The 12,626-nt window shown below is 41.1% G+C and overlaps 1 protein-coding gene across 3 annotated transcripts in view; it reads left to right on the top strand.

Moving 5' to 3' along the window:
* Positions 1–12,626, top strand: part of kcnh2b (potassium voltage-gated channel, subfamily H (eag-related), member 2b) — a 175,990-nt gene that overhangs the window by 34,200 nt on the left and 129,164 nt on the right. Inside the window, exon 1 of one of the 3 annotated variants that reach the window (XM_020619428.1) lies at positions 1,735–1,860. The exons of the other annotated variants lie outside the window; for them this stretch is intronic. Within the exon in view, the coding sequence (XP_020475084.1) occupies positions 1,854–1,860 (7 nt within the window). The 5' untranslated portion in view covers positions 1,735–1,853. Of the gene's footprint in view, positions 1–1,734; positions 1,861–12,626 lie in introns of those variants that run through there. 3 annotated transcript variants of the gene reach the window in all.

Genomic DNA, 12,626 nt, shown 5'->3' with positions numbered 1-12,626 from the left:
TGTTGTTCACCAAGCTTCTGTAACCCGACTCGTCTCCCCCCTTGATGAGGCCCAGAATGGTGGTGTCATCAGCATATTTAATGATGATGGTGTTGTCATGGTTGGAGACAAAGTTGTGGGTGTACAGGGTGAAGAGTTTGGGGCTGAGACAGCAGCCCTGCGGTGAGCCTGTGCTGATTGTGAGCTCAGCAGACACCTGCCCTCCCATTCTGACCACCTGTGGTCTTTCAGTCAGGAGGTCTAAAATCCAGTTACAGGTGGCAGTTGGGACACCGAGGTCTGTCATCTTCCCAGTCAGCCTGCCTGGGCAAATAGTGTTGAATGCAGAACTGTAATCCAGAAAGAGCATCCTAGCATACGTACTGCTGTTGTCCAGGTGTTTCAGGGTATGGAATACAGCCAGAGCCGTCGCATCGTCAACTGATCTACTGGGGCGCTAGACAAACTGGAGAGGGTCTACAGAGTCCGGGACCATGTGGTTAATGTGTGTGAGGACCAGTTTCTCCAAGCACTTTATGGCGACTGATGTGAGTGCCACTGGCCTGAAGTCTTTCAGAGTGGATGTGTCTGATGTCTTAGGGGCCGGTATGGTAATGGATTTTTTTGAAAATGCGAGGAACTACAACCTTAAAGACAGGTTGAAGATGTCTGTATACACACTAGCTAGTTGATCCCCACAGGCTGTCAACACTCCTGGGGGGGACACTGTCTGGTCCCGCTGCCTTATGGGGGTTTACCTGTTTCAGGGCCTTCAGGACCTGCGTGTGAGTCACCTGAAAAGTAGTGTCCCCCGGGTCGCAGGGGGACACAATCTAGGTGTATTAAAGAATACAGTGGATTTGCTCAAAGATTTTTGGCAAACAGCAGATATATACGTGAAATGGACTCGTATGGTTGCCTGAAACATAAGCTATAAGCATTGCTTAAACATCATTTGTTGTGAGTGCATGTAATTGGATTTGCTACACTACATATCATCTGTGCAAATACATCTTGACTGACACAGTGGCTCTGGCAAGTATGTTTGGATAGTGATAAGAAATCAAATGAACTGGGAGCTCATATTAGTATCCCAACCAATATATTTCATCCAGAGACAGAGTAGTTATTTATTACAATGTGTAGCTGGAAAGATTGCACTGTTGATGCTTCTGGCTCGTCAGTGCATGGTGTGTCTGAACCAAATGCCTTGATTTCTATTTAATGGGTTGTGAGAACACTTTTAATTGCTTTTACTGTGACTGAAATCTTATTCTCTTGACCAAACTTAATGCATTCACATACTGTTTAATGCAAATCTACACAAAGGGAGTCACATTAAAAAGTTACATTTATGTATCTTCTGCCTGGTGCTGCATTTAGCTTTTGTTGTGTAAGGCGTAGATTGTGCAACCAGTTTCAAAGCAATTTTTATTTTTAGACTATTCAATAGTAGAAATAGCAACTATTGCATTTACTAATATGAACACTTAACCATGGCTTTTAGGAGATTAGTTGTCACATTTTGTTTTGATGTATGTCCACTAACCTGACCTGCCTCAGCTTGCCCACAATTACCTGAATTAAATCCACCTGTTGCTTGTTGTCTGCCTGGCCTAGCTCTTTCTAACCCCCTCACTTTCCCCAGTTCTGTGTCAGTGTTTTTTTTTGTCCTCCATGTCATTGGCTGCTTCCAAAATATCCTATAAGCGCCATCATTTCCCTCACTTGCATGAGATGATGTGAAGAGAAAATGCAAAGAAAACATGCGAGGAGAGAGGACTCAAGGAAACACGTTATTAATGATGAGATGTTCTTTCTTCCTATCCTTCATTTGAAGCATCCAATCACCAGGTGATTTCTGATAAAGAGGCATGCCAGGTAATAAAAAAATCTTTTCTTTTCTTGGATTTTCCCTTGCTGTCACCACATCTTTACTACCTGAATTCATGTTTTTCCCTGGGAAGGAATGTGTACATTGTCTGCCTGAGTTTGTGTTGAAAGGCTTTTTGTGAGGAAGATTGTTACATATAATTGTTTATCTTGAGTTGGTTGCAAAGAAAAGACTTACCTGAGTTCCTGAATTTCAGGGTTCACTGCAAAACAAAATACTGTTTGTTTCTTGGCTTCCTAAGTTTGCTCTGAGGAACGTTGCTTGACTTTCCTGAGTTTGGGGTTTACTGCAAGGAAGAAAAGGCCTGTTTATGTGCCTGAGTTTCTAGGTTCACAGTAGTAAAAAGAGTTGCATTACCTGAGCTTTATGTTCACCTGCCAAGATACGCGAGTTATGTTACATGTATACTGTTTGCTGGTCTGCCTCTAGTGCTAATAAACCCTTTTAAATTATAACTGTTGCGTACACCTTGCTTCTGCCCACAGATATTCTGTGATATTCAGGTCAGGGGAGTGTCTGGGCCAATCCTAAAAGCTTCAGCTTGTGTTTCTAGGTGTAGTCCATGGTGGACTTTACACAGTTTAGATGCAGCTTTTTAGATACTGTATATACAAAAGTATATTTACAAGGTATTGCACTGAGGGATGTCAGTCTAGAAGAAAGGCTCGTGTTAATCCCTGTCCAGGTAAAGTGTTGTGGACATGCTGTCAGTGGCTGAGTGTGAGCACTTGCCTCAGTTGTAAAGAAATCACCTGGTGATTGGATGCTTCAGATGAAGGATAGGAAGAAAGAACATCTCATCATTAATAACGTGTTTCCTTGAGTCCTCTCTCCTTGCATCTTTTCCTTGCATTTTCTCAGTTGGCTGTGTGGTCATTGGCAGTAAACTTTCTCCTTCCAGGCTCAATGACTCGCTGCAGCCAGTTCATCTTTCTCTGCACGCTGTCTCTGCCTCTGACCTTGGTGCTGAATTCACTCACAAACTTTCTGCTGTATTCGAAGGGCTAGAGCAGTTCACTTTGAAATGACCTAACGCAAGCCTTTGCTCATTCATTGTTCCTTCATTCATTTTCAGCCTTCTCATGACAGTATATTATTCATCTTGAATATTATGGAGAAACAGCTGTTTTAATTAAATAAAATGCCTTGAATTTTATAATTGGTTTATGGAAAAACAAAACCCTGTTCATCTTGATTATTCAAAGTGCTTTTCAAATAAAAATACTTTTTTTCACATTCATGCTAACATGTTTATGTATCCTCTTGCAGAAATCATTGCTTTGAATGAATCTCCCAAACTAATCAAACCAGGCTGAGAGAAGTGAAGCTTATGCAGGATTCCTAGCATGATAAGATAATGTATCACTCTGTTGAATGTCTGCTATAGGCAGTGAAAATAAAGAATTATGTGGAGCAAAAAAATGGTACACTTCCATATTTTGGCACCCCCCAACTAAAGTAGCATAAAATCTGTCTGTCTTTACATATTTACACACTTCTTTCTGTCTGTCCCTGTGTGGCTCTTTCTCTCTCCCCACCTCTGTCTCCTGAAACAGATGTAAGATTTATCTCATTTTTGTCATCTCCTCCTGCCCAATTTCTTTTTCTCACTGTCATTTTATTGCCTTTATGTCTTCATCATTTACTTCCGCCTTGTTCCCTATTCCATTTGCTGTCTTTTTAGCCTTTTAAAAAGTTCGACTACAGTCATACAGTCAGAGTAACCGCCGCTCAGCCTTCAGCTTCTCCACACTCATCCTTCAATCTCCTCCCAAAGGCATGAAGCACCATTAGCAGCACTCATTATCCACAAGTACGACAAGAAACTAGCAGAAGGTAACACTCTCAGCCACATACATGTCTTATGTGTGTGTTAAAAGCGAGCTAGGAGAGCTATCATTCATATTCCACAGCAGTCTACTGTTTCAAAGTGCTATTGTTTTCACTGCTTGTCATTAGCTGGCCGGTAATGAAGTGGTGGGAGGGTGGACAGCAGGTGGAGGAACAAAGAGAGGAAGGAGTGAAAGAGGGAGAGCTGGAGGGTGTGTGTGTGCCTGGTATTACTCACAATGTGGGGAACAAAACCTGTTTTCACACTTGCACTGTGGGGACTTGCCATCCTTGTAGGGCCCAGATGCTGGGTAAGAAAAGGGTTAGGTGTTAGTGAAGTAGTGGATATGGTTAAGTGTTAAGGTGTCTGTCCAGGAGATGAATGTAAGTCTATGTAACCTCCCATAGAAGATGAAAACACATGAAACATGTGTGTTTCTGTACATCTACCTTGATGCACAGTCTGCCACTACATGCTCAATGTTTGTTAGCTATAATAGCACACTCACACATTCTCTGCAATGTTTTTATCTGTTGGATGTTCTTGTGTGTGCTGCTGGATGGTCGGAGACGGTGTGTGTGTGTTTGTGTGAAGGGGATTTACAATGCTAGTGAGATAGCTTTTAATAGAGCATGGCTGTAGAAAAATGTGATCATTCAAGACAAACAAAACTCTCCCACAGTGGGCCTGTTGTTTCCATACTGGTTCACAGTTTGAATTCTATCACTTAGTCCCGCCCCCCCGTTTAAAATGTTTTAGTTTAACAAAGCAAATAGCACTTCTAGACAGATGGTCAAAGAAAAATGTAAGAATCAGTGAAGTGAAATAATTCAGTAAACTGAAAATGTCCGGGGATCCCTAGAAGATTCAAGTTCAGTCCATTGTGCCGAAGCTGCCAGCTGTCTGCCTTCATTTCCTTACATGTTATTTGTGTTCCTGATGTTTCCAGAGCTCCCTGTCTAAAACTGCTGTGCCACTGAGGCTGCTGACTTTCAGTGTTAAATAAGATGATGTTGCTAGGCAACATATGCTGTGAGGTTTAAGCCAGTTAGTAGAGTTGTTTTGCAGAGAAACAATGTCAAGTTCCAAAGAGTAAAATGCATCCCCAAATACTCATTAGAAAAAAAGCTCCTTTCCTCGCTGTTGAAAGTTTGTTAGATAATCTGACAAACTGTCAATTGCTGTCTGCCTTCCAGCTTCATCTCCTCCAGCATCATTTAATTTCATCATTAAGGTTCTCTCCTCTGCCTCTCCTTCACCCTCCGACTGAGTCCCACTGGAGGTCCTGTCGGAATGACGCAGATATAGAAACAGACACAATCACTGATGTACAGTATGTGTGTGGTGTCCTGTGTTATTGGTATGCTTTTTTGCTGTATTTCAGTGACTATGGCAGCAAAGTGCTGATTATTTGATTCTGATGGCATAGATGCATTCCTGATTTAATACTTTACTAAGCACCAGAGTTCCACTGTGCCCCCAAGCCACCTCACGCATTCACCCCGCTAACAGGCCACCCATCAGTGGCTTGTACCTCTGGCATCACTCAGTGACCCAAGGCCAGGGCCTCCAGGGGTATGTTTGGCAGGTTGGCACATGACCAGAGTGCTCTGGGAGTGACTTTGCGAGGAGAGAGGAGAGTCATGAAGGTTGGGGGTAAACAGCTGGCTCAATGCTACTGACGGTTGCCAGTATTGAGGCAGTTGAAGAAAAATGGTCACTGGCTGCTGGTGATGTGCTTTATAATTATATAATATACTGTAAGTATAATTGTAGAGCCCAGAATTCATAGACATTCTTACAGTTTTCGCCTTAAAACACATTACTTTACTTTTATTACATCACGTTATTACATTGTCGTTTTATACTATTTATTTATTTCAAAAATGTTTTGTCTTGTCCATAGCTTACTATATTGTTTTACTGTAGACTGTCATCTGTTTATAAATGATACCTAGTTTAAATATATTTTTAAGAATATGCACTTCTTTATTTGAATAATGTGCAAAGTTGAATGCAGTTTTTTCTTCATACTACAAGAGGCAGGGTGTCTTACTCTTTGAAACTGCGTACTATGTCTTCTGTGTATTTCATTCCATGGGACATTTTTTTTTGTTAAAAATGTGTTCTGCTGCTGTGTTTTCTAACATCATCATCATTTCGCAAGCTCTATCTCTGCCAGTCACATAGGCATCGCGCTTGAGAGAAGATGTTGTTTGGTTGACTCCTTGTAGTGTTGCTACTGCTTTTATTTTTAACACAGTTGTCCCCAGTGGGAAGGACATCTTTAATGTGTCAATTTTAGTGGAATGAGCAAGATTTTGCACAAAAATGAGTATTTCATGGATGCTGGGTTCTCAGCGGCCATGCCAGTACAGGCGACATCATAGAATTCAGACGAATGCCCCTGGTTGTCCCAATTCAGTTTATAATGAGACACACACACACACACACACACACACACACACACACCAATAGACATTGTGTCTGCCAGTAATGGGGGAAGGAAGGTGTCTCTGGCCAGCAGACGCATGCTGCGACTGTCCAGGCTCAAAGCCATCTACTAGTCATACCCTGGAGCTCTTTCTCTCTCTCTCTCTGTGTGTGTGTGTGTGTGCCTTTGTATTACTTGCATCGTGAGGACCTGTTAATACACACACACTGTGGGGACTCAGCCATCCTTGTGGAGACAAGAAGCTGGTCCCCACAAGGAAATCATTGAATTTTAGGGTGGCAACATTGTTTAGGTGTTAGGCTAGTATCACGATGACCCTCCCCACTTCGTCTGACAACTAGGTGGTTATGGTTACAGTTAGGATAAGTCTACAGGAAATGAATGTAAGTCAATACAAAGTCCCCACAAGGAATGAAAATACAGTGTGTGTGTGTGTGTGTGTGTGTGTGTGTGTGTGTGTGTGTGTAAAGAAACAATGACTGAACATTTTAGGTAGCACTCAATATTACCAAGCCTCCCCACTTTCCTCTTGACAGTATGAACCACCAATTGTTCTCAATTGTCTCCAGAGAAGCTGCTTTTCAAGAATGTTCTAAAAACACAAACAGAATCTGGTTTTAATGATGGAGAAATCCCCTGGTGTAATTGCCATAATTTCCTAAATCATCATCATTACAAAATATCCAAAATAACAATAGTTTTGTATTGACTGATGTTTGAGTTTACCAGAGCTGGAGCTATATATAATATCAGATATTGTAACATTGTGTTGGGAACATTGATTAAAAGCACTTTAAAAGAGGGGGAGAAATCAGTAAAAATCCAATATATAGACTGTCGTGTAACATGTAATTATTAGGACAGAGACGTGTCTGAAACAACATTCAGACTGTCAGTCATTCACCCTCTGCACTTTATGCAGTAGTAATGAATTCTGTGGAATAGTTTTTGACAGTGAGTCCAAAACACTCTGAGACCAAACTCACAAAGCCCAGGTTGTATATAGTGTAAAGCCTGCACCAGGGCCTGGGGAGAATCAGCCTAAGCTATTTAGATAATTGAAACATTTTACTACAGGCAGGGGGATCCTAAATCAAAACAAAATAACAGTGGACAAATGGCACTGTGTGACACCAAACATCTGTATGGAGATACTGTCATACATTTCAGTGTGACTGTAGTACAGTACTGTGTGTGGCCAATCCTGTTAATGCAATGTTATACACACACTGACATATTTTGATAGCTGTCACTCCTGACAGAGTAAAAGCCACCCTTCACATCTGGGCTTTCAATAGCACTCCCCTTTCTTCCTTTCTACCATCCCAAGCCTTTGTATCACTCTCACTTGCGCCCTCTCTGTCTTCTCTCTCTCTCTCTCTCCTTTAATGCCCTCTCTGCCTCCTGCAGGGTGATGATGGCCTCTGTGATTTCCCCCCCTACCCTCCAAGTAAATAAAGAGGGCAGGAAGTGCTGATAGTTGTTGGCAGGCAGTGTCTAATAGCTCTGCTGAGCCTTATAACTGTGTCCCTGCAAAGAAACCCAGGTATTTGTATTTCTGACATGTACTGTAATATCACAGTCACAATTGGTTTCTACAAGATTTTACTCAGACATCATTCTTGCTATTTCCATTACACTTAGGTTGACAGACATTATACTGTACTGTAAATTAAATTACTTCACAGCCATCAGCAAAGTCTTCAATGGCAGTAAGTCAGTGTACTAAAACAACACAGTAGGTTGGTTTTGCATAGTTAACCACCTTGTACAGGTACCTATTCACCTTAACCCCCTATTACATGGCTCCTTTGCAACAGTGAGTGGTTTTATAAAGAGGTTGTGATGAATGATGCAGTTTCTTTTTCTTCTGGAAATCGCAGGTTCACTAACTTACTAGCTACTTATGATTGCCAACAGATCAAATCTGTGTGAGTACTATATGCCAGTGATACTGTGAAAGTGAGTCACAAGTTAACATGGTGGCAGTCAGGGTGTCCTTAAAAAAAAAAGAACCAAACTGAAGTTAAATCCAGTCAACAAAACTTGCAGAGTGTGGTAGGTCAGTACAACCTACTCGATCAATACTGTCACATTCTCAGTCTGGAACCCTGTGTTTGTCATGTCCCTTCAGACCCAGTTCCATTTTCCCACTCCTACTACTGTACTTGCTCTGTCCAACTTTGCCCACACTGGCCTGCTTTCTATTTGTGCAATCACCCAACCTGTATTCAAGTCAGCAGTTTGTCTTTATTCCTGGCCAGATTGTCCATGAATTAGCCTCTCACGACTTTCCAAGATGGTATTCCAGTAGGTTATGATGACTAACAGTTATATATGGTTTGGAAACATCTGAATAAAGTAGCTGCATAAAGAAAGAAAAATCAATGAGAGTGTGAATAAATGAGCATGGAGGGAAACAGATGGCGACACTGGTAACAGGAATGACTGTGGTAGAAAAGCAGGAGGAAGAGGCTTCCCACTTTAACCAAGAGGCCATTAAGCGCTAGTAGGAACTCTTCATGCCCTTTCCGCTGATTCCTAAAGGATTCTGAACTGGAAGACACACATACACACACTGTCTATGTCAGGTCCGCTCTGCGCGACCTGCCTCTCTTCAGCCTTTCTCTCTCCTGCTCGCTGTTTTTGCAGGATCAGCACCTCAGCTGTGTCGCATTTTGTAATCAGTGACTTGTGGGTTGTCGCGCACAGCTGGGGCGCATCACTGTAATCACCCTCCTACTTTATTTATACCTCTGGCGGACGCTCTGCTGTCGCCGGAGCATTCACTACTGTAACTCGCATACCCCGTAACAGAGATATTGGCGTGGTATGTATTGTACGTCATTTTGTTTTCCACACTGACAATACCTGTGCTGTGGATCGCATTATGTACGTTGGTTATGTTGTTTTGTGTTTATAGAAGGCCACGCTGACAGTTCCTGTGCTGTGGACCTCTTTGTATGTTTTTGTTTCTATAGGTTTAGTGATGCATACGTAGAATTCACTGCCGACAGTTCCTGTGTGGTTGATTTCTTTTGTCGTTCGCCACTTTTTCACCTGTCTGTCCTCATTCTCCTACTCTTTTGGTTCCTGCCATTAGCCTGTCTACTCCCCTGGTCGTCCTGGTCTCCTCCACCATCTTTACTCTACCCGGATTGTATATGTACATGGACCTTGTTATGTTGTCCTTTGTGTTTTGTTCCATTAAACCTCCTTTTTTTTTTATTAGCACCTGGGTCAGCACACTTGAGTCCTACCACAGTTCTCCCTCACCCTCCTGGTGAGGGGGACTACACCATAACAGTCTAATACTATTATTGTTACTGTAGATACACAATATACTGCATGAATAAAGTGAGACACACGTACACAAAAGGTATGACTGGTGCCAAAGAACACATTCACTGTCGTAGAGGGATTACTGACACACACATATAAAGACAGTCAGCACACCATCAAAGCAACAACCAGAGGCACCACTGATCTTTGCAAGTGAGCAGCTTAGTGCTGGCATGGCAACAGTCACCATGCCGATGGCCAGAGAGATGACTCCTTTGTTCTCCTGTTCCATGACTGGCCCAAAGAGTCTGCATCCGGATGAGGTTGACTTGGGTCCAGCAAAGAAAACCATTTAAGAGACTGTTTAAATACTGTATGTTGAGAATAGTTGGGGTTTTTTTTGTTTGTTTTTTGTTTTTTGTTTTTTTTTACATTTGAAGCTGCATCACAGCAATTTAACAGGTCTTCTTGCTGGTCTATGACAATGACAAGTGTATTGCCAAAGAAAGGCTTGACTGTTATTTTCCTACAAAAATAGTAGGAAGCATTTATGCACAGCAAAACCCATCAACAAAGTGGAAAGAAAGGTAATTCTGCAGCTTCCTATGATGTCTCTGGTTCTGCTCATTCTTCCTTGCAGCTTTTTGCAAGTTAGGCAGTGACATATTGGTTCCCTGAAGGTTCAAACACATTTAATTTCTTTGTTGATTGTTCCAGTTTCTCTTCAAAGTTTTCCACCATTGTTGTGGTGACTAAAAAACTCCTGGGGCCCGTTTCAAGAAGGAGGTTTTGTTGAAACTCTGAGTTTGTTAACCCTGAAATGAGGAAAACTCTGAGTTTTCGGTTCCAGAAACGGAGGTAACTTAAACCCGTGAAAGCAGGGTAAGTTAAACCCGTTTCAAAAAGAGAGGTAATCTAAACTCAGAGTCAGTTATGGGTACATTTTAAAAAAGGTATTTTGATTAATGTAATAATTACTCTCCATAAAACGTATTGGATTATTTATTAATCATTACTTTACAAATCCCATATCAACCACAATAGGAATTTTAAGAAAGGGTGGACATAAAACTGCACTTTTAATTCGTACAAAAATCGGTATTTTATGCAATTACTGAAGTTACTCATTCAATTATTGAAGAATTAAGAACCATTCCTTACTTTACAAGTGACAAATAATAACATTACTAACATTATTTAGTAATTACTTACACCGAACACTGTATGATTAAAATGTAAACGTACGCATTGACTCGGGCAGCTATTTTCCCCCAAGCTAACTCTCTCTCTTTCGCCGCTGCAACCGTGTTGCTTCTCTTACGGAATATGGGCTCGTAGTCACTATATGCTTGTAGTAGCACATCCATTTCTGTCGGGGAAAAACGCAGACCTATTTTGGCTTGGTCCTGTTGCCATGGTGACTCGTAATTTCTTCACTCCCTTGTTCAGGGCTTTTTATAGTCGCGTGGCACGCGCCTAACTCTGAGTCAGACAACTCAGAGTTGATTAAACCAACTCTTTTCAGCTGTTCTGAAACCGAAAACTCCAAGTTTTCCAACTCTGTGTAAGTCAACTCAGAGTTCAGGTTTGAACTCTGAGTTTGTTAAACCTCCTTCTTGAAACGGGCCCCTGATGACCTTTGCACTGCATTGTTTCTTGTTGATGTATACAACCAACACTTTCAAGGACTGAGTGACGTTAGCCATGATGTGCATGTTAATGAGTAGCTAAAGGTACAGTATATTAAAGTGACTTTAATCCAGCTGCCATAGAAAATGGTAAACAGATGGCAAAATTAAATGGCAATTAAATGCTGCAGCAGAGTTGGGCAGGTTGGAGATTGTTACAGTGGAAGATTCATAGCTGAGCTAGTTGCACTCTGTTGAAGTCCACTTCTTCACCACTGGTAAAGTCTTTTATCTTGTAAAAGTAGACTGTGATGTTTGAAATCACTTGTAATAAGGTAGAAATCTCATTTTATGTGATTTGTCCTAGTGGGTTTTGTTGTCTTGTTCTACTCATTCTGGGCAGTAATTTGCCAAATAGTGTCCACGGTCAAGGCTCAACTAGACGAGCCTCAGTCGACTGATGGATCTCTTGACTGATGATTCAACTAGTCAGCATTCAGGGGGCAGCCTTTTACATTTTCCCACCTACTGCTCAAGGTTTCTCACCTGGAGTTAGCTCTAATATAGTACACACAGCTGTATGGTTGTTCATGCAGACAGCCATGTAATACTGCATGTGCAAAAGCTCCCAGGGCACCCTAATCCTTTATTTCTATCATACATTTCTCTTCATGTCTCTCAGGCATGTGCTGTATTTTTAAGGCCACTGTTGCTCTCTGTGCAGGTTTATTTTTCAGGCTTAGAGAAGCAGGCCTGCAAACAGACTTGCTTGATTTGATTTGATTTATTCTTTCAAGCATCTAAAAACAGTTGATATGACAACACACATAATTTTACACATAATCCAATATCAATTTGCTTATACCTAGTACGTGCTTGAATGGAGTAGGAAGAAGTCAGACTAATCCAGTCCTACCCCATGACATCATCTTACCATCATTGGTTTGCAAGCAGTAAATGATTCACTTCTACCCACATAAGTATTATGCTAAAAAAAAAATTATAACAGTGTTAACATCCTTACATAATTACATTCTTAAATAATTATCTTCTACACCACACAAGTAATATAGTGTACACCACACCCACAATTGTCCATATAATTAATCATTGAGCCTGTTCTTGCATATATCTTGATTGACAAATACCTTTATTTTTATATTTAAACTCGTCAATTCTATTACTATTTTTTATGTCTACACTTAAAATGTTCCATAGGTTTACCCCACTTATGGAAATACAAAATCTTTTTTTGGTTGTACGTTTAGCATGAATTTATAAATTTAACTAACCCCTTAAGTTATATCCCCCTTCCCTTTCACCAAATAACTTTAGGATTCCACCAGGTAATAAGTCATTCCTGGCTTTATACATAAACACAGCAGTCTTATATTCCACTAAATCAAAGAACTTCAACAATTTGGACTGTATGAAAACTGCATTTGTGTGATCCCTATACCCCATCTTGTGCACAACTCTTATCGCTCTCTTCTGTAATATGTACAATGGTTGAAGTGAACTCCTGTATGTATTTCCCCAGTTTTCAACGCCATACTC

This window comes from Monopterus albus, unplaced genomic scaffold, assembly GCF_001952655.1.
Source record: "Monopterus albus unplaced genomic scaffold, M_albus_1.0 scaffold219.1, whole genome shotgun sequence".
Lineage (NCBI taxonomy): Eukaryota > Metazoa > Chordata > Actinopteri > Synbranchiformes > Synbranchidae > Monopterus > Monopterus albus.
This window is presented reverse-complemented; position numbering and strand designations above follow the sequence as displayed.